Here is a 25811-nt window from a genome sequence, read left to right as displayed (position 1 = left end):
TTTATGAAGGAAAAGAGTGATGTGTTTGATCACTTCAAGACTTTTAAGGCAGCTATTGAAATAGAAACAGGCTTAAAAGTGAAGTGCTTGAGATCAAATGGAGGGGGAGAGTACCTCTCTAATGAGTTCAGTGGCTTCTTGAAGACTCATGGGATATAGAGGCAATTTACTTGCAGGTATACCCCACAGCAAAATGGCATTGCAGAAAGAAAAACCAAGCATATTGCAGAAGTTGCATGGGCATTAATGGCTGAAAAGAATATGCCCAAACATTTTTGGTCTGAGAGTCCATATTGTTGTCTACATTATGAACAGAACTCCCACAGCTGCAGTTCATGGGATGACTCCTGAAGAATGCTTTACTCGCAAGAAGTCTAATGTATTGCACTTGAAGGTATTTGGCTGTGTTGCATACTTTCATGTGAGAGATGAACTACGGAAGAAGCTTGATCCAAAGGCTAAAAAATGTATTTTTATTGGGTACTCTTTAGAGCAGAAAGGGTATCGTTGTTATAACCCTGTCACAGGTGAGTTCAGAGTCAGCATGGATGTTATCTTTGATGAGACGGGTAGTTGGTATGCACCTATTGGTGAGGTATTAGATGATGATAATGATCAGAACAGCTATGTGTAGAAAGATAAACAAGAATCACGGAGTCTTAGTGGACCAGAAACATCATCTGGTACTACACCTACAATGAGCCCTTGGTCTGGGAGACTAAGGAGTAGCCCCACATCTTCAAGTGGATCTGTAAGTGTTGCAGGGAAGGACAAAGGAAAGAAGAAAGTGTTGGATGGTAATGATGCATCTACCAGTCATTTGGGATTTGATGTTGATTCTAGTGGCTTAGAGATTTTGGATGATGAGCTTGGCATTCCTTCAGTCAATATGCCAGGTTTACAGAGAGCTCATAGTAATGTAAAGGCTCCATTGAGTGATCCGATGGTACGCAGATCTAGCAAGGTCAGATACCCTATTAAAAGATTTGGTTTTGAAGGTTATGCAGCTCACCATTATGCTTATATGATGAAACTAGTTGAGGATGTTGAGCCCATTTGTTTTGAGGATACTGTTGGTCATTCTCATTGGGATGCAACAATGGATGAGGAGATGGCTGCATTAGAAGCCAATAAGACTTGGGATTTGGTACCCTTACCTAAGGGTAAGAAAGCTATTGGTTATAAGTGGGTTTACAAAGTCAAGTATAATGCAGACGGTTCAGTTAGCAATGTGGTACAACTGGACATCCTAAGTGCCGGGTACAGTCATACCAAAGATAGAAGATTGAGCTTGAAGTCTTAACACTCCCCCTCAAGCTCAAGACAGTATCTTTACACCAAGCAGCTATTTGAAAACACTGAACTTATCTTTACCCAAAGACTTGGTAAAGATATCTGCAACAACCTGTTCATCAGTCTTCACATGTAGGAGATCTACTCTCCCTACAAGAACCATCTCTCTAATAAAATGGTAGTGTACCTCTATGTGTTTTGTCCTGGCATGGTATACTGGATTCGTTGCCAGGAGTACACTACTGAGATTGTCACATAATAAGGTCACTGGAGCATCCACCTGAATATCCAAATCAGCCATAAGCTTGAGTAGCCATGAAATCTCACATGCTGCCAATGCAACATCCCTGTACTCTGCCTTAGTACTAGACAATGCAACCGTTGGTTGCTTCTTGCTGTTCCAACTGATCATGCCACTTTCAAAGCCAAAAACATAACCACTCGTAGATTTGTGATCATATGAGCATCCTGCCCAATCCGCATCTGTGTATCCAACCAGTTTCAAGGGCTTATCTCTCATATAGAACAACCCATAATCTACAGTGGACTTAACATATCTCATAATCCGCCTAACAACATCCAAATGTGGCTTCTTGGGCTTCTATATAAACTAACTTATGAGCCCAAGTGCATAACTCAAATCTGGCCTAGTGATGGTCAAGTAGATTAGACTTTCAACCATCTGCCAGTACATAGTCACATCCTGAATTTCAGCTCTAGTGCTAATGTCCAACTTGACATTCTGATCAAGGGGTGTATCCAATGGTTTGCATTCAGCCATGCCATACTTTTTCAGCATTTCCATGGCATAATGTTTTAGTGATTATCAAATCATCAACATATATGACCAGCACTACCAAGCCACTATCTGTCTTCTTTGTAAATAGGCTGTGATCAGCCCTACCAACAGTAAATCCCAACCTCTGCAAGTAGTTACTGATCATAGCATGCCAAGCTCTCGGATCCTGCTTTAGCCCGTACAGTGCCTTTTTCAGCTTGCATACATAATGCTGAAAATCAAGGTGAACATACCCTTCTAGCTGAACCATATAGACATCCTCTGCTAAGTCACCATTAAGAAAGGCATTCTTAACATCCATTTGCTGTAATTTCCAGCCTCTAGCAACAGCCAAAGCAATCACAGTGCATATGGTTGCCATCTTGGCAACAAGGTTGAATGTTTCCTCATAATCAAGTCCATACTGTTGGGCATACTCCTTAGCAACTAGCCTGGCTTTGTACCTTTCCACACTGCCATCCGACTTGCATTTGATTTTGTAGACCCATTTGTAGCCAATGGTCTTTTTTCCTTCAGGCAGTGGCACAAGATCCCATGTCTTATTTTTAGTCAAGGCATTCATTTCTCCATCCATGGCTGCACACCAGTTCTCATCTTCCACTGCTTCAGCATATGTACTTGGTTCTTTGATCTCCATCACTTTTGTCATATAAGCATAATGCTTTGCAGTGTAGCCACTATATGTCAACCTGTCAACAGGGTATCTGACTCTCTGTGAGTGTCTAGGCTGTGGTGCACTACTTGATTCCCCTCTCTCATGAGGCGGAATGTACCTGCTCTGCCTTGTGCCAGGCATATAGATAGTTGGAATACCAAGTTCACTGTCTAAAGTGTCAGTAGACTCATATCCAGAAGTCATTCTACCAGGTGTCATCATCCCAAATACATCCTCAGTACCTTTCTCTTTTCCTTTGCTGTCCACGACATCATATCTCCCACTCACTGACATACTGGTGTCAGTGGACGGTGAGCTCCTCAATCTCCCTATCCATGGGGATATTGTCTGACTATTAGGTCCTATCATAGCAGTGCTCTACTGCATATCAACTGTAGATACATGAGTAGAAGGCATATCTGATAGCACTGTAGCCGGTGATACATACCAAGAACCCATCTCATAAAAAATAACATCCCTACTCACCAAGGTCTCCCTGGTAGAGGGATCATAGCATTTGTATGCCTTCTTCTCCTGCGAATATCCAATGAAAACACACTTATGAGCTTTTGGATCCAGCTTCTTCCTTTTTTCATCTGGAATATGCACATAAGCAAGACAGCCAAAGACTTTCATGTGACTTACATCTGGCTTATAGCCATACAACTTCTCAAACAGTGTCATCTCATGAATACCTACAGTGGGAGTCCGATTCAAGATATACATGGCTGTCATAACAGCCTCAGCCCAATAATAGAGCGGCATCTTCTTCTCATTCATCATGGCACGAGCAGCTTCCATCAAGACCCTGTTCTTCCTTTCAGCTACCTCATTCTGCTGAGGAGTGTAGCTGTAGGTAGGCTGCCTACATATACCATTTTCAGTCAGAAAGTTGTCAAACTCATTTAACACATACTCCCCACCGCTATCTGATCTCAAACAAGAGATATAGCAGTCAAATTCCTTTTCAACCTACTTTTTAAACTGCTGAAAAACAACAAACACTTCATCCTTTGTCTTCAGAATGTAAACCCAAGTATAGCGACTGTAATAATCAATGAATGTCACATAATACTTTGAGCCTCCCATGGATGCATTATGGGCTGACCCCCAAACATCAGAGTGCACTAACTGCAATGGATGTGTACTCTACCTTACATGTCTGACAAATGGCTACCTTGTCTGCTTACCAAACTGGCAAGCATTGCATACATGACCAATATCTGAATATTGGAACTTGGGTAAACTTGTAACAAGCTGTTTTTTTTGCATAATTTGCAGCCTTTGCAAATTTACATGCCCCACTCTCTTGTGCCAAATTTCCAAATCTCTGATAGTGCCAGAACCATGGGCAAACATAGCTGAATTCAGCTCTAGCAAGGTAGCATCAAGAGTAAACATTCTACCATTCCTATGGCCACGAGCTATCAACTTGTATCCATTGCCAAACTCTTCAATAAAGCAACCATGCTTGTTGAATCTAACTTGCAAGTTCTACTCTGTCATCTGACCAATAGACAATAAGTTCTTCGTAATCAAAGGAACATGCAATACATCATGCAAATTTTTCTTTCTGCCATCATGAACCACAAGAGGCACTTTGCCTTTATGCTCAATGCTATGTTGTGTGTCATCACCTGTACAGACATAGCCATGTTTTTCAGCCACCATATCAGTGAACCAATCACCACGAGGAGTCATGTGGTTCGATGCGCCTGAATCAATGTACCAAACAACATCATCATTGCATTTTTCAGCAACTCTATCTTTTACATACTGCATGCCAAACAATCTATCTCCTGAAGTATCATCTGCCTAACTAGATGTAGCAAAATGCCCATGTTGTTTGCCTTTCTGATTGCCCTTCCGCAGTAATGACAATCCTTATCCTTGTTCGGATTGTCAGATGGACGCTGCTGTTGCCAAGAGTCTCTATCTCTAGGGCTAGATCTTCCCTTGCCTCTAAAGTTTCCACCATCTCTTGCATTCGATACCTGCTAGTTGTTATTGCTATAGGATGCATTTTGCTGGCCTCCTCTGCCAGATCCATAGTCTCTACCACGGTTTCCATGGCCGCGTTGATTGGAATAGAAAACTGCATCCTTGTTTTTAGAACTGCTAGATCATGTGGCCAAGCCAAGCTTAACTTCTTCATGGATAAGCAACGCAACCAGCTCATTGAAATCAAGCATTTCAGCCCGCACAGACACATAAGTGTCAAAAGACTTATACTAAGGCCCCAAGCCATTCAAAGTCACAGCAACTATGTCTTCATCTTCAACTTGTGAACCAACAGATGCCAACTGATCCGTAATGGTCTTAACCTCCGTGACATAATCCTGTATAGATCTTATCTTCCTCTCCATGTTGTTGAACTTCTGCTTTAATTGTATCTTCCTGGCACTTGTGGTTGTGCCATAATACTTGACCAAAATGTCCCATGCATTCTTAGGAGAGTTGCAGTTCATTATCTGTATTACCATGGCATCTGAGATACATAAAGAGAGCCAGTGCAAGACTCTATGAGCTCTTTCTGTCCAAGCTCGATGTAATCGTCTCTGATCAGCCGTAGGTTGATCTGGGAGCTCAGGTTGAGCTTCCGCTCCAGTCACCAACTCCCAATAGCCTTTCCCTATTAAGAAGTTCTCCATGCAGAACTTCCATATGGCATAATTGTTACTATCAAGCTTTTCCCCTACTATCTGGGTTATGTTGTCTATCCTTTGTGCATTTGCCATGTTCTAGACTCTGCTGGACTACCTACAAAGCCAAAGTCTTCCAAACAGTTTGGTTTCAGCCTACAACTTTTTATGATAGTTTCCAGCACTCTGTGTGCTCAGATAGTCAGTTCTTTAGCCTAAAAAGAGTAGTACAATCACCTCCTGATAGTTGGCAATCACTTAGGTATTGTAGCTTGCATTGTCATTAATTTTTTGAATGATCTTGAATGGTCCATAGAATCTAGGGGCTAATTTCACAACTGGGTGTTTATCTACACTTTGTAATCTACGTTTTTCTATTCTCAACCAAACATAGTCATCAACTTTGAAATTCATTGCTTGTCTTTTCTTATTGGCTTGTTTGGTATATGATTGCTGGGCTTTGGCAATCATGTCTTTAACCTCATCAAAAATAGTAGCGTGCATAGTAGCAATATCATCAGCACTCTGAATTCTATTTGATAAAGATGCAACAGGTGTAGACAATCTATAACCATAAATCACTTCAAACAGTGCTTTCTTTGTAGATGTGTGTGGTGTATTGTTATATGGAAACTGTAGTAAATGCAAATGTGTGTCCCATGTTTGTGGTTTAGAAATAGTTTAAGCACATAAAAGATCTAAAATAGTACTATTAGTGGCTTCTGTTTGTCCATTAGTTTCAGGATGAAATGCAGATGAGAAATCAATTTTTGTTCCTAGGTTAGCAAACAAAGTAATCCAAAAGTTGTTACAAAATCTAGAATCACGATCAGAAATAATAACTTTTGGTAATCCATGATTAGTGAAAACATTTTTCAAAAACAATTGTGCTGCCTAAGATGCTGTTAAAGTTTTCTTACATGGAATGAAATATGCTTGTTTACTAAACCTATCTACTACAGTCCAAATCATATCATGGTTAGCTTTAGTATTAGGTAAACCAATAATAAAATCCATAGAAATTTGTTCCCATGGTCTTGATGGAATAGATAAAGGCATAAGTAATCCATACTGTTTACCATGATGTCTCTTAACTTTTTGACAAATCAAACATTCAGAAACAAAGTTAGATACATCAGTGTCCATATGTGGCCAATAAAAATCTTCAGTTAATGTACGTAAAGTAGATATGATACCTCGATGACCTTGGTATGGAGGACAATGAATCTCATTCAAAACAAAAGATCTGAATGGAACTGTAACACATAATCTCTTTTCATAAAACATGAATCCATCATTATAAGACAATGAATCAATAGAAATCCAGTTATTTCCAACTAGTTTATTCCAATCAGCATGAAAAGTAATGTCCTAACGATAAGTATCTTTCATAGGAGTTAAAGAATCAAATGATATAAAAGAAATATTATGAATGGTGGGTCTTCTACTTAATGCATTGGCCACTACATTTTCTTTACCTGGTTGATATTGAATGATGGGATGAAAACTCTGAATAAAGACTGCCCATTTGATATGTCGGTCAGATATTTGGGGATGGCTAAGTAAATGTCTAATACTTTGTTGATCAGTCTTAATCATAAACTCAGAACCCATTAAGTAGTGTTTCCATTGTCTTAAAGCTTGTACCACAGCTAATAATTCTTTATCATATGTGGAATATTTAAGTTCAGAGGGTTTCAGTTTACAACTAGAATAGGCTATGGAATGATTATCTTGCATAAGTACGGCTCCTATTCCAGATTCGCTAGCATCAGTAACTACTAAAAAGAATGGTCTATTAAAATCAGGCAGTTGTAATACAAGAGCATGGGTTAATGCATGTTTCAATAAGTCAAAAGATTTCTGTTGATTATCAGACCAATGATAAACAATACCTTTCTTTAAAATTTTAGTCAAAGGCAAAGCAAGTAATGAAAAATTTCGCACAAATTTCTTGTAAAAACTAGTAAGACCTAGGAAAGATCGTAACTCATGCACATTTTTAGGTATAGGCCAGTTCAATATTGCTTCTATTTTCCTAGGGTCAACTTTAATACCATTTGATGATACAATATGATCCAAATATTCAATTTCTGTTTTAAAGAACTCACTCTTTTTCGGATTAGCATACAGTTGATTATCTTTCAACAACTTGAAAACCAAGGACAGATGTTCATAATGTTCTTTCTCATTTTGACTAAACACCAAGATATCATCAAAGAATACAATAGCACAATGTTGATATTTCAAAAATATATGATTCATCATTCTACTAAATGTAGCAAGTGCATTAGTCAATCCGAAAGACATCACTAAAAATTCATAATGACCAAATTGTGTTCTAAATGCAGTCTTGAATATGTCAGACTTATCTAATCTCACCTGATGATAACGAGATTTAAGATCTATTTTACTAAATATGACAGAATCTTGCAGTTTATCCATAAGGTCATCGACTCTAGGAATGGGATATCTATTCTTTACTGTGATCTTATTTAAAGCATGATAGTCAATGCACATACGATAAGTATTATTTTTCTTCTTTACCAACAAAACAGGTGCACCAAATGGAGAACTACTAGGTCTAATCAATCCTCTATTTAGTAATTCCTCAACTTGATTTTGAATTTCTTTTTTGTTCTATCTGGTTATGCCTATATGGTGCTTTACAAGGTGGTTGTGTACCAGGAATCAAATCTATTTTATGGTCTTCTGGACATGAAGGAGGTAAACCAGGTGGTAGATCTTCTGCAAAATAGTCTTTAAAGTGTGCAAGAAAATCTTTATGCCTAGGGTGGATATGTTTTTATTTAACTTGTAGTTCATTCACCCAAATGAGGTAAGATTTACTACTTTTGCGTAATGCACGTTTAGCTTGAGTATGCGAAAGCAGTGGAAAAGCATTAGATGCATGCATACCATACAATGTAATATGTTTTCTTTGAAATTGAATATTAATTGAATGTGTGGAATAATCTATATCAAGGTTTTGCTGATGACGCCAAGGCATACCTAAAATAATATCACTGGACTATAATGGTACAGCTAGGAAATTCCTTCTTTCAATGTATTCACCAATTTGAATTTCTAAGTCATGCACCTCTTGTGTTCCATTATACCTTGTGCCTAAGAATGCTGCTTTAATGCGATAATGCGTAGGAATAGTTTGTAATTTCAATTCTTTCACTAACTTTGCAGAAATAAAATCATGCGTACTACCATCTTCATGCAAAATAATCTTTTCTTTTCCATGCACTAAACATTTCATTGTCAATAAAGAATGTGGAGTTAGCATACCTGGTAAAGTATCCGAAGGAGTAGTAATGTCGTCTTCATCTTCCGTGAAATCAGGCATTTCTTCATGTTCTTCATCTTCCATTACTCCAAGGTAGTTGATATGGACAGGTGGCTTCTTCGATTGGAAATTGGCTGCTAGATGTCCAGGTTGGTGGCATTTGTAACACACTATAGGTTTGGCTTTAGATACATTGTTTGCAATGGCAGAAAGTCTAGGAATATTAGGATTTGGCTATGGAATTGGCTTGGGGTTCTGATTGGTATTGGATGGTAAAGCAGGTGGTTTTGCCCAAGTCTTACGGAAAGATGATGATGGAAAACGACCTTGATTAAATCTTCTAAAATTTGAGTTGAATTGCTTAGATCCATAGTTACCATTGGCTTGAAATTGCTGTGGACGCTTATCTCTTCCTTAAAGCTTGTCTTCAGTGTCATGAGCTAAAGAAATTGCATCTTTAAGAGTTGCAGGCTTGAACATATTGACTTCAGTTTAGTAATGCCCAAGTAATCCAGACATATACTTGTGCTTGTGTGTCGCTTCAGGTACGTCTTCAAGCATGTGTAACTAGAGTAATGCATTCCAGAAACGTTCGGTGTACTGAGGAATAGGCTCACGATCTCGTTGCTGAAGAAGGTCCCATTGCTTTATGGCTTTTTCTTGGAATTGTGGAGGAAGGAAATTCTGCATAAACTTCTTCTTGAAATTCTCCCAGGTAGTGGGACAATCTACACTCTTACGAACCACGATCCACCAAAGAGATGCTCTATCCACTAAATGATTAGTGACACACTTGATTTTATCTTTTTCTGCGTATGTTTCCTCATGAAAGTAATCATCAAACTGACTGATGAATGCAAGGACAGTTTTTCCATCTCGAGTGTCATTGAAAGTATGGAATTTGAAATTTCTTTTACTTATCTTTGTTTCTTTGCGGATGGATTGAGCTTCGAGAGTCGCGTCGATGGTACGTCGGATAAGATCTTCAGATTGTGGTTCCTCTTTGTCGGTAGTCGATCTTTGTAAATTAGCCAATTGAACTTGTAATGCTTGTCGGGCTCGTCGTTCTTCATCCAATTGCATCATAATTAAATCCAACTTTTGCTCCATCGTAGGTTCACGAAGATCGCCTTCAGCCATTAAATCATCCATATGTGGTTTCGTCATCCTGCAAAACTTCAAAAGACCTCACACTCTCAAAATCCAATTAGTGGGATGAGCGTAGCTCAAGTTCGGGTATACAAGGCTTATATATTTTTATGTGTGGCTTTCACAATCTTTGTCTTTGGCTATTGCGGGATTTGTAATCTTTGAAAAATCTGTGTTTTGATCTTCTGCATATGCTGAAAATGGTTCAACAAGTTTGCGTATGTGAACAGTACCTTCCAGAGAACAACTTTGCAGTTCGGAGTTTCTGCGCAAAAACAGTCCTTCTAGGAGTTTTGGACAGAAGTCAGTTTTGACTTCAAGTGACTTGTCTGACTTGCAGAGTTGCAGACTTATGAGACTTGCAGAGTACCAGAATTTGCAGAACTTGAGTGACATAGAAGACTTGCAGAATTTTTAGACTTTGAACTTGAGTAGTTGGAAAGCTTTAGTAAACTTAGTTTACTAAGAAGCTTTTAGCTTCTTAATCAATCGTCGATTTTTAGGACATGAATATGTCCTCGGCGGAATTTTCGACACCCTGAAGATCCTGACGTCGCCGTTAATCAACGATTTGAAGCTTTTATAAAGCTCCAAATTAAGCTAAGCTTTAAGACTTTAGAACTTAAGCTTTTAATCTTAACAATAGATATGGCTTATCTCTGTATCTCCACGACTTGTATAAGAGGATGTAGGAGTGGTCCTCCGTCATTGCAGGCCGGTCCTTCGCGATCAGAGAGTGAAAACAGAGGTTCTTGACCGCCAGGAATCCACCCGTATCGACCGTTCACGATGAGATTGACCGTAGAGCTCGATCGTTCCAGGAGCTCCGCCTTCGCACAAGATGGGTAGCGATTGGAAGCTCTCGATCTCAGCTTTGCTCTGATACCATTGGTGCGCAGATCGGATGTCATATGCTTGTGTAGTGAATGCCGAAAGGTCTCCAAGAACAAAAGAACTCTACTTTTTGCACAAAACTCAAGGTAAAAAGCATGCACGACATGAACAAGAGGCCAATTGGGTGCAATCTCCCCCCATGCCTTGTGTGAGCGCTCCACAAAGCATGTATTTTATGTATTAATCATCTTCAAGTTCAAAATAATAGCCCCAATTACAAAATAGCACGCTTTTGGCTTTTGAGTTTGCTTTAGCACAAAATAGAAATAAAGCTAATGGGCGGTGCCCAAAGAGTCAGGCGTACCCAATACAATGTCCAAATACAAATATCATAATCGTGCGTCTATGCGCATATAAAATAATAAATAAATATCCAATGCCTCAATAAATAGGCGCGACAAAATATAGGCGCCATGCCTAAGGTATGCGCCCATCAAAATATAAGTGATAACTCGAATACTCGCTATCCTCCAATGCTTTTCTCCCCCACTGTTGCTATCTCTACACATCAACTGAAGCATTCACAATCGTTAGTAAAATAATACAATTAAACCGACAAAAGTGAATACCTAGCAGTCTTCAGCTACATAAATAAATCAACTGGTTAGAAATTAATCCTAACCTTAATTTATTACGAGTGCGCACTCTAAACTCATAAACATTTATTAATTTAATATGCATTTTGCGAAATCACCCGCTATGGAATCACCCATGTACACACTAAATTAATGAAACGCCCGAAAAGGATAGGCGTCCCCATCAACTTCTCGCACAAAGAATCCACTTTGTGTATGAGCCCCGATCAACAAAGTTTACGGAATCCACCGTAAAATCTCACGGAATCCACCGTGAAATATACCTCTTGGCATCAGAGAGAAGCCATTGCCACTGCCAATCTATCACAAAAAGAGAGGGGACAACTGCAAAGGATTAGGAGGGAACCCGTGAAGGAAAAGAAGAAGAGAAACACAAAAGGATTCTTCTTCAAGCTTTGAGTTAAGTGCATTCTCTCTTCTCTCTTTGTTTTTCTCTTTTCTTTACTTTTCTCTTTCTTTTTGTTGATAAAGAGATATATAGAGAGAAGGGAGAGAGAGCAACACAAGGGAGAGAGAGAGAGAGAGAGTGTGTGTGTGTGTGTGTGTGTGTGCCATTGCCACCGCATCCAGTAAAAGAGAGGGGACAACTACAAAGAAGGAGGGAACCCATGGAGGAGAAAAAGAAGAAGGAGAGAAGCGCAAAAGGATTCTTCTTCAAGCTTTGAGGTAAGTACATTCTTTCTTCTCTCTTTTGTTGAGAAACATGGATCTTGAACATAGTTTAGCTATGGAGACTTGAACTCATAAGCAAGAGACATGAAGACTGATGACTAGACATAGACTTTCACTCAAGTGAATTAGGTTCTAGGATAGATTAGCTTGGACTCATAAACACAATCTTGAGTGGATAGGAACACAGACTCTAAGTACAAAGTACAATAGCATTACATGAAAAGTGAACCAAGTATATGTCTTTATAGCTTTCCAGCTTCTCCACTCTCCTCATTGTTCTTATGGGATACAAGTCTCATCATCATGAATTATACATCATTTGACCTATTTTCCAACACCCCCTCAAATAATGAAATCCTACACTTGTTGCCTTTTGCCCCCCCTCCCCCTCCCCCACATGATAACATGGCCCGAGAGACTAGCTCATGGGTAGCCTAGTCAAGTCAAGCTTGAAATTTTACATTTTTTGGCATGAGTTTTTTCAATATAAATCCACTAAGGGAAAGAATATCCACTATGGTAAAAGATACAAAAATTTTCTTTAGAATAATCTATCAGAGTTTTTGATGGTGGTGGAAGCATCCTCTTATTCTTCTTCTTCATGCATAAGCTGGCTTTGGTGGTGATCTTCTTGCACCTATTGGGCTCTCTTCTTGTGGAAACATTCACTGGCTACATGGCCAATCTTGCCACAATAATGACAAATAATTTGGTCCTTGTTGTTGTTGGTCGTGGATCCTCGACCATGTCCTTTTACTGCATAAGTACCCTTGGTGTACAAAAGGTTATCCCTTGAGCTGGTTTCTTTTACATCCATGCTTTTAAATCTTCTTTCTCCATCAAGCAATGAGTGCTCAATTTCTTTGAGTGAGAGACTGGGAACATTGCTTAGTCTTGAAACAAGGTTCTCATATGGTTCATGATTAACACTAGCAAGTAGCATTGCTATTGCCTCATCCTCATCATCAATGTTCTTTTTAAAAGTTTCTAGCTAAGTTTTAAGGCTCTTGAACATATTGATGTGTACAGTCATAGATGAACTGTCGTTAACATCCAACTTATAAAATTGTATGAGTAATTTTACATTTGAGTTGTTTGCTTGGGTGCCAAAGATCCTATCAAGCTCTTCCCATGCCTTCTTTGCATCCCTGATGCCAAAAATATGATGTAATGTATCATCGAATAGACCCCATGCAATAATATCTAGAGCTTTGTTGTTCATCTTCTTCCATGCCTTTATTCTAGGCTGGTCTTCTACAACTTCTTCCTCTTTAGCATATTCTTTCTTGTCATCTGCATCATCTTTCTCAAAGAGATCCCAAAGGTCTTTCATCATGGGATGGTACATGGTTTTCTCCTTCGAAAGCCTTCACCATTAAACTTTGATATCTGCTCCAATTCAATCATCTTAGAAGGAGGTCTTACTAGGAGAACACTCTGGCAATGTTTATCCCTTTATAAAGAAATTGAGACTTACAAATGGATTTAAGCAACAGGGATTTAAATCATTACAAGTGTTGAGAATGAGCTTTTGAGCAGCTGAGGTAAAATCAGTGAACAGCTTGTTCATGAGTGAGCTAAATACACAAGTCTCAAGAGACACTGATTGAGTATCAAGAGATACTATTGATGTTGAATCTCCTTGTTGAGCTAGATGTTGCTCAATGATCTCCTCCCCTTACTGATTTGGAGTGGTGTGGACTAAGCTAGAACTTAGATCAGAGTGGCAACAACTTGCATTAGTTGGAGGAAGTGAGAGACTAAAGTGTAAGATGAGCTTGAACTACACAAGCTATGGCTACTTTGGATTAGGGTTTCTATACCCGACTGTTGATTGGTCTATAGCAACACGTACACACAATCGGATTGACAAAAGATTTGATGGAGAGAAGGCTCATATACTAGATTTTAAAAACCCTAAAACATAATATTAGTGAGTTTGGGAATCTCCCAATTTCCATTTTTTGAATACTAAAAAGGTGGCACTCGGACAACATGCCCATAAGTTTCTCAAAACCATATGATGTGACCTATCATTGGAAAGCGCTTGAAAAATGGAATCTATTGAGCTATATAGCACTCAATTTGGAGTTATAGTGTTCAAGTTATGACAAATCCAAGGATTTGACCATGTATCCCAAACTTATGGAAAATTCCCATATTTTCCAGTATGGTGTTCTAAGGTGGCAGGACTGATTTCAACGAGATCTATGCTGACGACACATACGACCATGACAAGCGCAAATTGAGACAGTGAGGTACAATTTCCTCAATGCCGACCATCAAAGTGACCAATGTTAGGGATCTTTATGACAAGAGGTTGTGCCCTAAGTTCCTTGAGATATGCCCGGAAGAGACCCTGAAGAGATTATGCTTATCTAGTATACAGAGGTAGAATATAGGGGTGCTATATTCTACAAGCGTCGCTATTTTTGATAGCGATGCTAATAGTGATGGAAATAGCGATGAAAATAGAGACGCTAATAGCGATCAGGGGGTAATTTTTTCCATGAATAATTTCATCGCTTTAAACATCGCTATTGGGTCTATATGTTGTAGTGTCTCTCTCCCTCTCTCTCTTTGTGGATCTATCAAGTGATCATATGCTCAAAAAGATAGGACTATCATTGCTTCTCATTGCCCCTTCCTTTCTTCTAGATTTGACACATCTCTCTCTCTCTCTCTCTCTCTCTCTCTCTCTCTCTCTCTCTCTCTCTCTCTCTCTCTCTCTCTCTCTCTCTCTCTCTCTCTCTCTCTCTCTCTCTCTCTCTCTCTCTCTCTCATATTTGGGATCTTGAGTGTGAAATTTGATTGCTCAATCTAGATTCCATCATAGGCAATAATATTTATGGAAAGAATTGGGATCTTGGGTGTAAAATTTGATCATTATAGCTTAGGATGAAGGTTAATTCGTGACTTTTGAATGTATACCACAAAAACTATATGTGAAAATTGAATTTCGATGTTTGTAATTTTTATTTTTTTTGTAGGAGTGTTTGAGGAACATATGCAAAGCACACTATATGCTTACAAGTGAGCTAACTCTTTACTCTTTCTTGTGGATGTCATTATTGCTATTGTAGTGCTTTAGAAAGACAAGGTAATTAGTTATTGATTAATGAATAACATCTCACTTTTGAATCTTATGTGGTGGGCTAGTCATGCTTTTGGATTGCTTTCGTTTTGCTTTGAGCTATGTTTGGACATGAGAAAGTTCAAACTCAAGTGTGGTGTATCCACCCTACTTCTTTAATGCTTCAATATATTAGTGACTTAAGAAATGCTAAAATTGCAAGTAGACCACCATCTTTTGCCTTGACATCTTGAAAACTCATCTTTGTAATCGATTTTGATGCACATCTATCCTCTCTCTGAATATGTAACACACAAAATATTTGTTGAAAATGAATTTGGGTGCTTGTAATTTTCAATGTTTGGATTGTCTAAGCCACACATACAAAGCACACTATATGCTTATGAGTGAGCTAGCTATTTACTATTTCTCATGGATATCATTATTGCTCCTATAGTGCTTTAGAAACACAAGATTACTGATTATTGATTAACAAATAAAATATGAGTTTTCAATTTTACATAGTGGTTCAATCATGCTTTTGGACTACTTTCCTTTTGCTTTGAGCTATTTTTGGACTTGAGAGATTGAGACTCAAGAGTGGTATATCCACCCTAACTCTTTATTGCCTAAATATTTTAGTGACTTAACCACCATTTGTATCTCAATAGTTTGCCTTGCCATCTCGAAAACTAACTTTTACAATTGAATTTGAGAGCACATCTACCCTCTCTCTCACTTAGAAGGCTACAACCATGAAGTTTGAAACTACAAGGGTCTCTCTCTCTCTCTCTCTCTCTCTCTCTCTCTCTCTCTCTCTCTCTCTCTCTCTCTCTCTCTCTCTCTCTCTCTCTCTCTCTCTCTCTCTCTCTCTCTCTCTCTCTCTCTCTCTCTCTCTCTCTCTCTCTCTCTCTCTCTCTCTCTCTCTCTCTCATATTCTTTGTATGGAGTATGTGTAAGAGGATCTTAATCTAGCTTGCATCTGCCCAACAAGAAAATATGGGTTTGTTAGAAAAGCCTTTTGAGAACAAAACATTGTGCTTTGTGAGACAAATAAGTAAATATGGGTTTTTTATACATGGCTTCTAAGAGTAGAACACAACAAAAGATTGTGTGTTGAGAGGCGAACAAATAAATATGGGGTTTTTAAATAGGGCTTCTAAGAACAAATGATTGTGTTTTGTGAGAGCTTTTTGGGTTTAGCATGCTTCCAAGAAACCATGCAAAAGTAGTGCTTCATCAAGTGCTTATGTTGTGTGGGAGCAAGGCCCTTGATGCGATCTCCTTCTTGTAGGAACATTCTCATAAATTTCATTAGCCAAAGGTTCATAAGTGTTGTTTATGAGGGTCTAGCTAATTAAATAGCCTTACATTCATGGTGGTCAAATTTTTTAACCATATAGATGTAGGATCAATAGTGTAGAAGGTATTCAAAGAAAAAAAAAACTTGCCAAAATGGCATAATGCAATTGGTGCCAACTTGAGTCAAAAAATCAATTTGCAATTGGCATGCAATTTGAATGAGCAATCTCTCTCTCTCCCCCAAAATAGTATTGGCTCGACATATCCTATGTGTACAATATCAATATATAGGATGTGTGTAGAATGTGAGAGGTTTTCACATATTTTATAGCCAATCTATTCCCATCCGTTGCAATCACTTCTCCCCTATTGGCATTGCTATGATGGTGATGCCTTCTAAATTGAAGAGTCTCATTGAATAACTATAGCATGATGAGTGGGAACATGATCATTCATATATTGGTCCACTTCATCGATACCCTTGGCACTATCATCACATTATCTATTCATATGTTGTTGATGATTGACCATACACCTTTAAAAACTTACAATAATGTACGACTAATTGGTGTGGTGCAATCATGTATTTTTGACACTTGACATGATGCTGCAATAAGTACTTTGGTCATAGTTAGTTCTATTTAGGGCCCTTTTAGAGCTTATTCCTTCGAGATTTAGAGCATCAAATGAAGGTCACCCATATGATTGCATGCTAATGTGAGTTTTGCCCATTTCTTTCTCACCAACAGTAAAGATCCCATATTTCCCACATAGTTGGTTAACCATACAAAGACCTTGCCCATAGAATAGATGACTAGTCACCAAAGTGTCTTCCTCCTTTCATAGATTTATTTACACATGAAAATTTAATGTTCAACTTGGAGATTTCTAACCACTTAAAACATTCCAAGTTATGATTGTGGATTGGAAGATAGAGTTATCACATCACCAAAGGGAATTGGAGAACAATGCAAATTCTAACATAAAACTGTATAGGACATCAATGTGGATAAAAGAGAGGCATGAGAGTAGCCCTTCCCAACTTCATTTTTCCTTCATCAATAAAAGGATGCCACAAAGGTTTGATTTAGTAGAAAAGTACACATCTAGTTTAGGTTTAGGCACCACAATGAGATTACTGATATCCCTCTCTTATGCCACATAACATGTAGGGTGCATGTATTTGTAATGTTGTCACACTCTATGGGCATCCAATAGCCTTTGTGATTCCCCTCCTCCACCTTAAGTGGTTTTAGCCTGTGGTGTGTCCTCAATGCATTCCCCTCTTCCCATCACCTTCTCCCATTCCACATGTTTGGGATTGGGTCTATCCGGATCCCTAAAGGTTCCCAATTGTTGAGACTTATGGAAACTTTGGGAAAATATTTCATGGGCTTTTGGTTGGATGGCTCCAAGTCTTTATCATAAAGAATTCAATAGTGATTCCTCATGAGTAGTATTATTAGATATTGTTCTAGTGAGAGAGCCAAATCCACAACAATGGCTTGAGTCACATGTTATATATTTTGCATCTTTGTCAAGCACATGCATTTATACATTACATGGATATTGATTCATGTCTTGACTTATCACCCTACTAATAAATTCATTAAAGAGAAAAAATTTAGATAATCAAAACTAGGTGCAAAGCACCTAGCATATACTAAACTTTAGAGTCATTTCTATTGTGGAAATTGATGCTCCATACATAAAGGAGATAGATTTTACAACGGGTGTATATGTAATACATGCCTATACATGTCCAAGTAAGCTACTTGACATTATTAATTCAATAGATGGTGACACATATATTTTTATGAGGAATTTTGATTCCTTAGATTCAAGAGAATTTATGGATGATATAAATGGACTAAATTACAAATTTACATAAAAATATCGAAAAGGGAGTAGATTAAGCACTCAAGAAGAGGAAATTCATATAGGAATTTGTAGATGTAACTAGAATTAAAACCATACTTCTACAAGTAAAGGTTCTCTTGAAACACAAATACTAAAAAACCTTGAGACTAGATTCATTTTATAACTGCTCAAAGCTTTCATTCTTTAAAAATGAAAGTTTTTAAGGTCATTCTCCAAAAACCATTGCTAAAAAACAAGTATCCATCAAATTTATCTTTGGCATTTTCTTGAAAAAGATTCCAAATGTTACACTTAAGATGCAATATTTCCCAAAAGGTTTGTAGTAATGTTGGAATGTTCATATTGTGAATTTGATTTAAAAAAATATGTTGCAATTCACAAATGTGGAATGGATTCTCTTTGCTAATTTTGAGAGACAAGGCTTCTTGTAGTGTGTTGTTAGGTGCACTTGTAGTTTGACATGTAGCATAACCACTTTCGAAGGATACATGAGCTCTTTTAGAGTGCCATTGATACACTATCAAATGTCAAGATGTTATGTCTTGTTAAAATTACACTATGGGATGCTAGGAAAATGCTTGCACAACACTAGGTTACCACAATGTCATGATGGAAAAGGCTATGTGAGCTGTACTATAATACAATCAAAATTGTGCTATAAAATTTGCTTCTTGTAAATTGAAAACCTCAATACATAAAACAAAGGTAGTCCATGTTATGTGAGCATATTGTCATTCCCTTGAAAATTTAATTTTTAAAAACTTAAACTTTAACAATGATACATGGTTTTTGGACATTCTAGGCTTCTATTCAATTGAGTAGAGAATTGTTTTTTTCTTTGTCAAATTCATATTAGTGTCTGCAATTAAGGATAATGTTGGGTACATATATTGTGGTCAATCTTTAGAATACTTATGGATGCATTTGTGTAGCAAGTACAAATTGATTTAGCTTCACCAATAGTTGAATTAAGGCCAAACCTATCATAAGTTTTAATTAGTGAATTACTATCTCATTACTGGTGGAGCCCTTGGTGAGGCCAAAGTTTTCTAACCTTATCATCGTACTAATAATATCACTAAATAGGAGATAATGAAATCATGGAAAATTGGAACCACTTACAGGGCCTTCTCTCACGATGGATCCATGTTGACAATCACAAAGCTTGACCATCACATTGTAGCAATACAAATAAGAGATGAGTAGGGGAAGAGAGACACGAATATCTATTTCACTCTTAGGTATTATATAATATGTTGAGAAAGATTGAAGCTATACAAGCACATGATCCATGAGGATTACATGAATTGCCAAAATAGAGCAAGCTAAATGGACAACTATATTGCCCATAGCTCAACAACATTTGCCTTTGTTACACCTTCATTGTAGCTATAGAATATCTCATCAGATGAAGTTAGGATTATTGACTTTGACCTAGCTCACTTGAGGATTCATGTTGATACTCACATAAGCACCCACATAAGCCAGCATTATTAACTATGCTAGAAAAGGAAAAGGAAAGGAGCTTTGGGTAGGTAGGATGTTTGTTTGTTGTTGAACCCCTCCATGTAAATGCGTGCTTGCAAACTTTGGATCATTTTACAATTATTCTACATGTTGATGCTTAACAAATGTAGGGTTGACAATTTTGACATGGAACATACACATATACTTGATATGAATCCTCTATGGGATGCATGCACCCTACATGTAGATGCTTATCTTTGCATCATTTTACAATGATTCTATACTTGGTACTTTACAACTGTAGGGGTGTCAACTTTGGCATGGAACATACACATGTTTGATTATTGTGGGCACATGAAGTTTTTCAACATTCTTATCATGGACACTGTCCAAGAAAAGGGCTATAAAAATATGGCTCTTCAAGTAAACTATCATACATAGGAAAAAGAATTAAATTGGGGCCTAAATTTGATGGGATGCGCAATAATTATAGCTTTGATACAGATAAATGTAAGGTATTGCAATAAACTTAACTGTATTTTACATAATATTAGGTTTAAAACAGTGACATCTTAAACATATCATATCATTTGACTTTTGAAAGATGCACAATTTTGGGGAAAACTACCAAAGAAATAAAATACCGGGGGCCGTCAAATTTAGGCCATCACTCCCCGCTCTACAAGCTGTCCCTCAACGAGGCGTTGCGGGATGGCATGCTATAAAGGAAGCGTCGAGGCTTTCCGGTAACGAGCTCGATGTGGCATCGTGGGCAATCATCAAGACGTCTGCATCCTTTCTGCATTCTTCTTTCGCCTTAAGCAAAGGAAGATGCTCGTTTTCCGATTCGTCATCCAATGCACCCGCACTGATGGTCTGGAGGCCCCTCAGGTTGCCGCGCAAGGTTTCGAGGACCTCCCTCATGGAGGGACGGTCTGCGCCTTCGATGGCCAGGCAGCACCATGCAAGCTTCGCCACGCCGGCTATAGACGTTGGCTGCCGCCAAGCGTCCACCATGTCGACATCCAGCCTGGCATCGACAATATCCTCCATCCGGCCATCCTGCATCCTGCGCACGAATAGTAGCGCCAAGTTGGCGGAATCGGGATCCCTCCACCAGCCATCCACGGCCTTGAGGCCCGTGATGAGCTGCACCAGTACCACCCCGAAGCTGTACACATCGCTCCGGTCCGTCAGCTGGAGCGTCTGGAAGTACTCTGGATCCAGGTAGCCGATGGTGCCCTGCACGGCCGTCGACACCTGCACGTCCCCATTAGGCACCAGCCTTGACAAGCCAAAGTCCGCCACCTTGGCGTCCATGTTGTCATCCAGCAGGACATTGGCCGGCTTCACGTCTCGGTGGAGGATGGGTGGAGACGCTGCCGCGTGCAGGTACGCCAGGGCATCGGCCACTTGGACAGCGATGCGCAGCCGAGTGGCCCAATTGAGAGAAGCCGTTGCAGTACCTGCGCGGTCCGGGGCCGATTGTTCCTGATCTAGGTGCTGCCCCAAGTCTCCATTTGACACGAACTCGTACACCAGCAAAGGCGAGGCCGTCTCCAAGCAACAACCCAGTAGCCTCACGATGTGCCTGTGGTTGATCTGCGTCAGAATTGCCATCTCATTAAGGAACTGCGCCTTGTCTTCCTGCAGCCTCGCTTTCTTTACCGCCACTGGCTTCCCGCCCTTCAGATCTCCCTTGTACACTGTCCCGAACCCCCCCGCACCCAACTTCCTCTGCTCCGCGAAGTTTTGCGTCGCCTCTTTCACTTCTTCTAATGAGAAGAACCTTGTTGCCTCCCTTCCTGTCCCCTCGGCTATGTACTTTTGCAGCTCAAAACCACCATTCTGCAGGAAATATTTCTTTCTCCGCCTCCTACTCAGAACAATATTCAACCAGACAACTCCAATCACGGCCAGGATCAACGAGGCCGATGCTGTTCAATTGCATGTCTAGATCAATAAGTACATCATGATGATGTTATAAGAATTCTTCATATAACATAAGAAATTCAATATGTCAGTTGCATCACCTCCAACGCTGGCAAGCACTTTCTTTAGAGTCGGAGAAAATCCGCAGCCAGATCCGTTCCACCTCCCGTCTCCCACATGCCATCTAGACGTGCAGTGGCATGTGTAATTCCCGTTTGTGTTCTCACACCTCGCCAGTCCCTCTACGCAGTCATTGCCACCAATTCCGCGCTCGTCGATATCTTGAGGCACAAAATAAGATGAGCAACGACATTAATCTCATAGAACATAAGATCAAGTATGATACACCACAATAATTTCTAGACCAGCGCCTGGCCGATACGTAACGGTACTGAATCTCAAATCAAGCACCTTTGCATCCCTTTCCATCAGCATAGCCGTCTCCTTGGTAGCCCGTGGAGCACGAGCAAGTGTAGCCAGCAATCGATGGAACGACATTTACATGGGCCGTACCACTCCCATTACACAAGTTGCCCGGCAAGTCGTCCGCATTAGCTTTGCCAACATAGTCTGTGGCTTCCGGATTCGGCAAAGCCCACAACACGCGCAGACTGAAGGCGTCCCGTTCCAGATCAGAGAAACTATCATTGTAGAATGGGATGGAAAAGCTCTTGCAGATGAGCTCAGGGGATGTCATGCTAATATTAGAGCTCGTGTAGATTGCTGTTCGGACGTCCGAAGGGAATTCAGAGATGCAGCAGTTGCCTTGCGGTTGGGAACAGGGATTAGATTCTGCTGTTGATGTTTGACTAGGATCCTTCTGATCGCACAGAGCCTCGCACCCTCCCACTTGGAGATCAGTGGAGTTGCCAACAGCAGGCTCTGTGATTAAGAGCCCCAGCATATCGCAGCCAAAGCTGACGAATTTATTGTCATTTGCCATGACGAAGGGGCCAGGGAAGTCGGGGAAACTGATATTCATAATTTCCCCAGACGACTCATTGTTCCCTGCACTGGCCGCATTGCAGGAGTCGGTCTGAGAGAAGCTGGATTTGAAGCTGGTGATGTTCAGAATCAGGCTGTCGGCTGTGATGTTGAGGACCTGGAGAGGCGCACCTGTGAGATTGGATGATTCGTTGCTGAGAAAGAGAAGATTGTCGGTGCAGTTGAGCTGGAAGTGGGGGGAATCAAAGTGAGGACATGGTAACGCCGAGGGTGCGAGGGTAAAGGGGTAGCTAACGTTGATGTCGCCACATCTTTGGTTCCTACAGCCATTCTCTGCGACATCAGCTGCAGCAGCTTCTACCAGTGCCCAGCTTGTCTCAATAGCCTGAAGCCAAAAATTAACTGTACACAGTAGGATGAAGCTGGTGACGATAAATGGGTGCAAGTGAATCACCGATCTTGTGGCAGACATAGTCTTCGAGCTGGGTCGAACCTTTGAGTCTTCGCTGATATAATCCGCAACCCCGTGATTGGTGCGGCAGAAATTACTTCATTCTATTCCGGATTTCGGAGAGAGAGATGAGCTCAACTCGTGACTCCGGAGCCAATGAATGCGAGAATCTGGGATTGTATTATCAAGATGCAATAGATAATAAAACGGGCTGCCAGTGTCGCAGTGGCGTAAATTAATAGCCATTCCTTGTATTCTTCCTTGAGGTTTCTTGTTGACCAAACCTCGAACGCTCATTCCACCATTATCTTAATAAAGTGGCCGGATGTGAGAATGATAAATCTTGCATTGAATTATGAAGCCTCGATACTATGAGTCGATAGAAAAAATCGGGCCGTCAGTGTCGGAATGGCGTTAACCGTCCGGTGCATGTATGATGTCTTACGAATGAAGAACCGGCATTCCTTGAATTTCCTTCTATTCTTCCCTTTCTTAAATTGCTCCTGTCCTGGTAGTAATAGTAACTTGCAGGGTTTTTTCTAAAGGGTTGCGGAGCCCTTCTAGAGGCATTTTGACGTGGTGGAGCAGCGTGCTAATGTGGAGTCTGGACAGTGGGTAGTCCGCGGGTGGCAGCAACTTGGCACTACGCCAATGCGCAGTGAGCAGTCACCAGTGGGCAATGGGGCTGAGGGCGACGGGCAGCCGGCCTGGGCCACAGCCCACGTCCAGGCTCCCTCTCGAGTCCCCCCCTTAAGGCTTAAACACTGTCACGACTCACCGCAGTCCTCAAATATTCCTGCCTGCACAATCATTCTAACCTCCAACTTCCAAGGTCTTAGCCTTTAGCCTTTAGGTGATGAGGAACTGCAATAGCAGGTTTACTCCCACACGCCTCCAAAAAACTTCCGAGTTCCAACCCCATTAAGTGTTCTCCTTCTCGAGCTTTAGTCCACCTCTTGACCTACTACGCAATATTCCAATTTCCAAAGCTTCACACCAGTAGGCTTATGTAATGTCGGTACTACGTAGCACAAAAGGTTATTTTTTTCTAAATACTTATGTAATATGGAGTATATCATATATATATAATGTACAAAGTCAATACTTTAGTCATGCAATAGACTGTTGTTACATTTGAGTAGCTATTAGACAATGCTTATATGAATTCATGGAGAAATATAACATTGTTAATTGTCCTTATTAATAATTCCTATGGATTTGATGTGGTTTGAAAAGGTTCACTAGAGCATCCTTGAAGTTTGTTGGAGAAGTTGAAGAGTGCAGACTTAATCCATTGTAGATCCAGGGTGAAAGTTTACTATCTTCCAAGTCATTTAGAATTCACTGCTGGTGACTCATCAAAACTTCAACAAATTCATTCAAGGTTAAATATTTAAACAAGGTTAAGGTGGTCTTGATTAAACCTAGTTGAAAAATAAGGCATGTATTTCAAGGTTATGGCTAGAATGGATACTAGATTGGTTAAGTGCGCCATAGTCCATATGGATGTGGAAAGTTTCTAAGTCCTTACAACTAAGGAGCTATAGATCACTTTCTAGGGTTGTTAGAGAGTGTGGAAAGTTTTTATACATATTGTTGGATGTTTAAGCTCATGATATTATTGTTGTTGACAGCCATTAGCTACATCTGGGATTATGGCCTTTTCAACAATAATTGGTCGTCCCAAAAAGGATTCTCAACAATTAAGCCTCTCAATAGCTTTTATGAGAAAGAGAAAGTCAGGAGATGATGTGCCTACTAGTAGTGCGGACATGGATGTTCCACATGCAAGCTCTTACAAATGTACCCTTCCGACAAGGAATGTGAGTGTGGACCTCAATGTGAGGTTAGAAGATGAGGAAGATGACAATGGCATGATGGAACAAAATGCCAATGTGATGCAAAATATACAAGAAATCAGAGAACAATATGAGACACATGTGGATGCAGTTTTGGACTATGAAGGATCCATTGCAAAAAAAGAAAAGGGCCAGCATATGTATCAATAACATTTGCAATATCTTTACATGGCGAAGGATATCCACTTGCCTCCAAACGAGTATGTTTCGCAGCAAACACATTGTAAGACTTGAGTTGATAACGTTCTTTTTTTTAAATTTAAGCAAGTACTAATAACGAATTCTTGGTTGTAGATATATTTCTATCAACAAGTATGGAATGGCAACCTATGGAAAGCTTAAGTGGAACCTTCCATGAGATTCATAAGGTGTTCACAGACATTATCTATGTTGATCAGATTGTGGGTTCTTTTATTATGCATGTTTCGTGGCTTTGTGGAGGGGAATCGGAATCAACTAGTGTGATTACCCTATCCAAAATCAACTCAATACATTGCTCCCTTATCCATCGCATATATGAGTTAGGGTAATCTTAGCACTACGAGAAAAAATGTAACAAGTTGGTAAAAAAGGGTCCCTAAAAAAACCAACAATATGAAAGAGACTTACATTCACTCCATCTATCTTGAGTATCTTTGAATCTATTGTCCTGTAGACATTTGAAAAGCACTCTTTTTCCACAAGTATATGTATGACTTTGTGACTTTGCAATGGTACTTCTTGTTAGAGAGAGTTATATGGTTTTCTAGGATCAACAATATCCTCATATGTGGTGTCCAAGAAGGTAGTCAGGAGCCTGCCATCACTGCAAATGGAAACATGTAACTAAAATAGATAATCAAATAAAATAAATAATTAACCAAAAAGCAAGCAGTATTCCATTCAACCCACATTCTTCCTTGGCCA

General features: G+C 39.7%; 1 protein-coding gene and 1 long non-coding RNA gene across 2 annotated transcripts; one reads left to right on the top strand and one right to left on the bottom strand.

Moving 5' to 3' along the window:
* Positions 1 to 19977: 19977 nt before the first annotated feature.
* On the bottom strand, positions 19978 to 23338 carry LOC148026642 (wall-associated receptor kinase 5-like). Its single transcript, XM_087691108.1, has 3 exons — positions 22062 to 23338; positions 21752 to 21931; positions 19978 to 21655 (listed from the first exon to the last, which is right to left on the bottom strand). Exons 1-3 carry the CDS (start codon positions 23065 to 23067, stop codon positions 20412 to 20414), a joined length of 2430 nt encoding a protein of 809 aa, XP_087547234.1. The 5' UTR covers positions 23068 to 23338; the 3' UTR covers positions 19978 to 20411.
* Positions 23339 to 23505: 167 nt separating this feature from the next.
* LOC148026641 (uncharacterized) lies at positions 23506 to 25552 on the top strand. Its single transcript, XR_015692777.1, has 3 exons — positions 23506 to 24396; positions 24681 to 25128; positions 25200 to 25552. It is a non-coding gene; the product is annotated as an uncharacterized LOC148026641 (long non-coding RNA).
* Positions 25553 to 25811: the final 259 nt, after the last annotated feature.

The sequence above is a fragment of the Lygodium microphyllum genome, chromosome 13 (assembly GCF_053477565.2).
Source record: "Lygodium microphyllum isolate KBCC chromosome 13, Lygodium_microphyllum_v1.1.10, whole genome shotgun sequence".
Lineage (NCBI taxonomy): Eukaryota > Viridiplantae > Streptophyta > Polypodiopsida > Schizaeales > Lygodiaceae > Lygodium > Lygodium microphyllum.
This window is presented reverse-complemented; position numbering and strand designations above follow the sequence as displayed.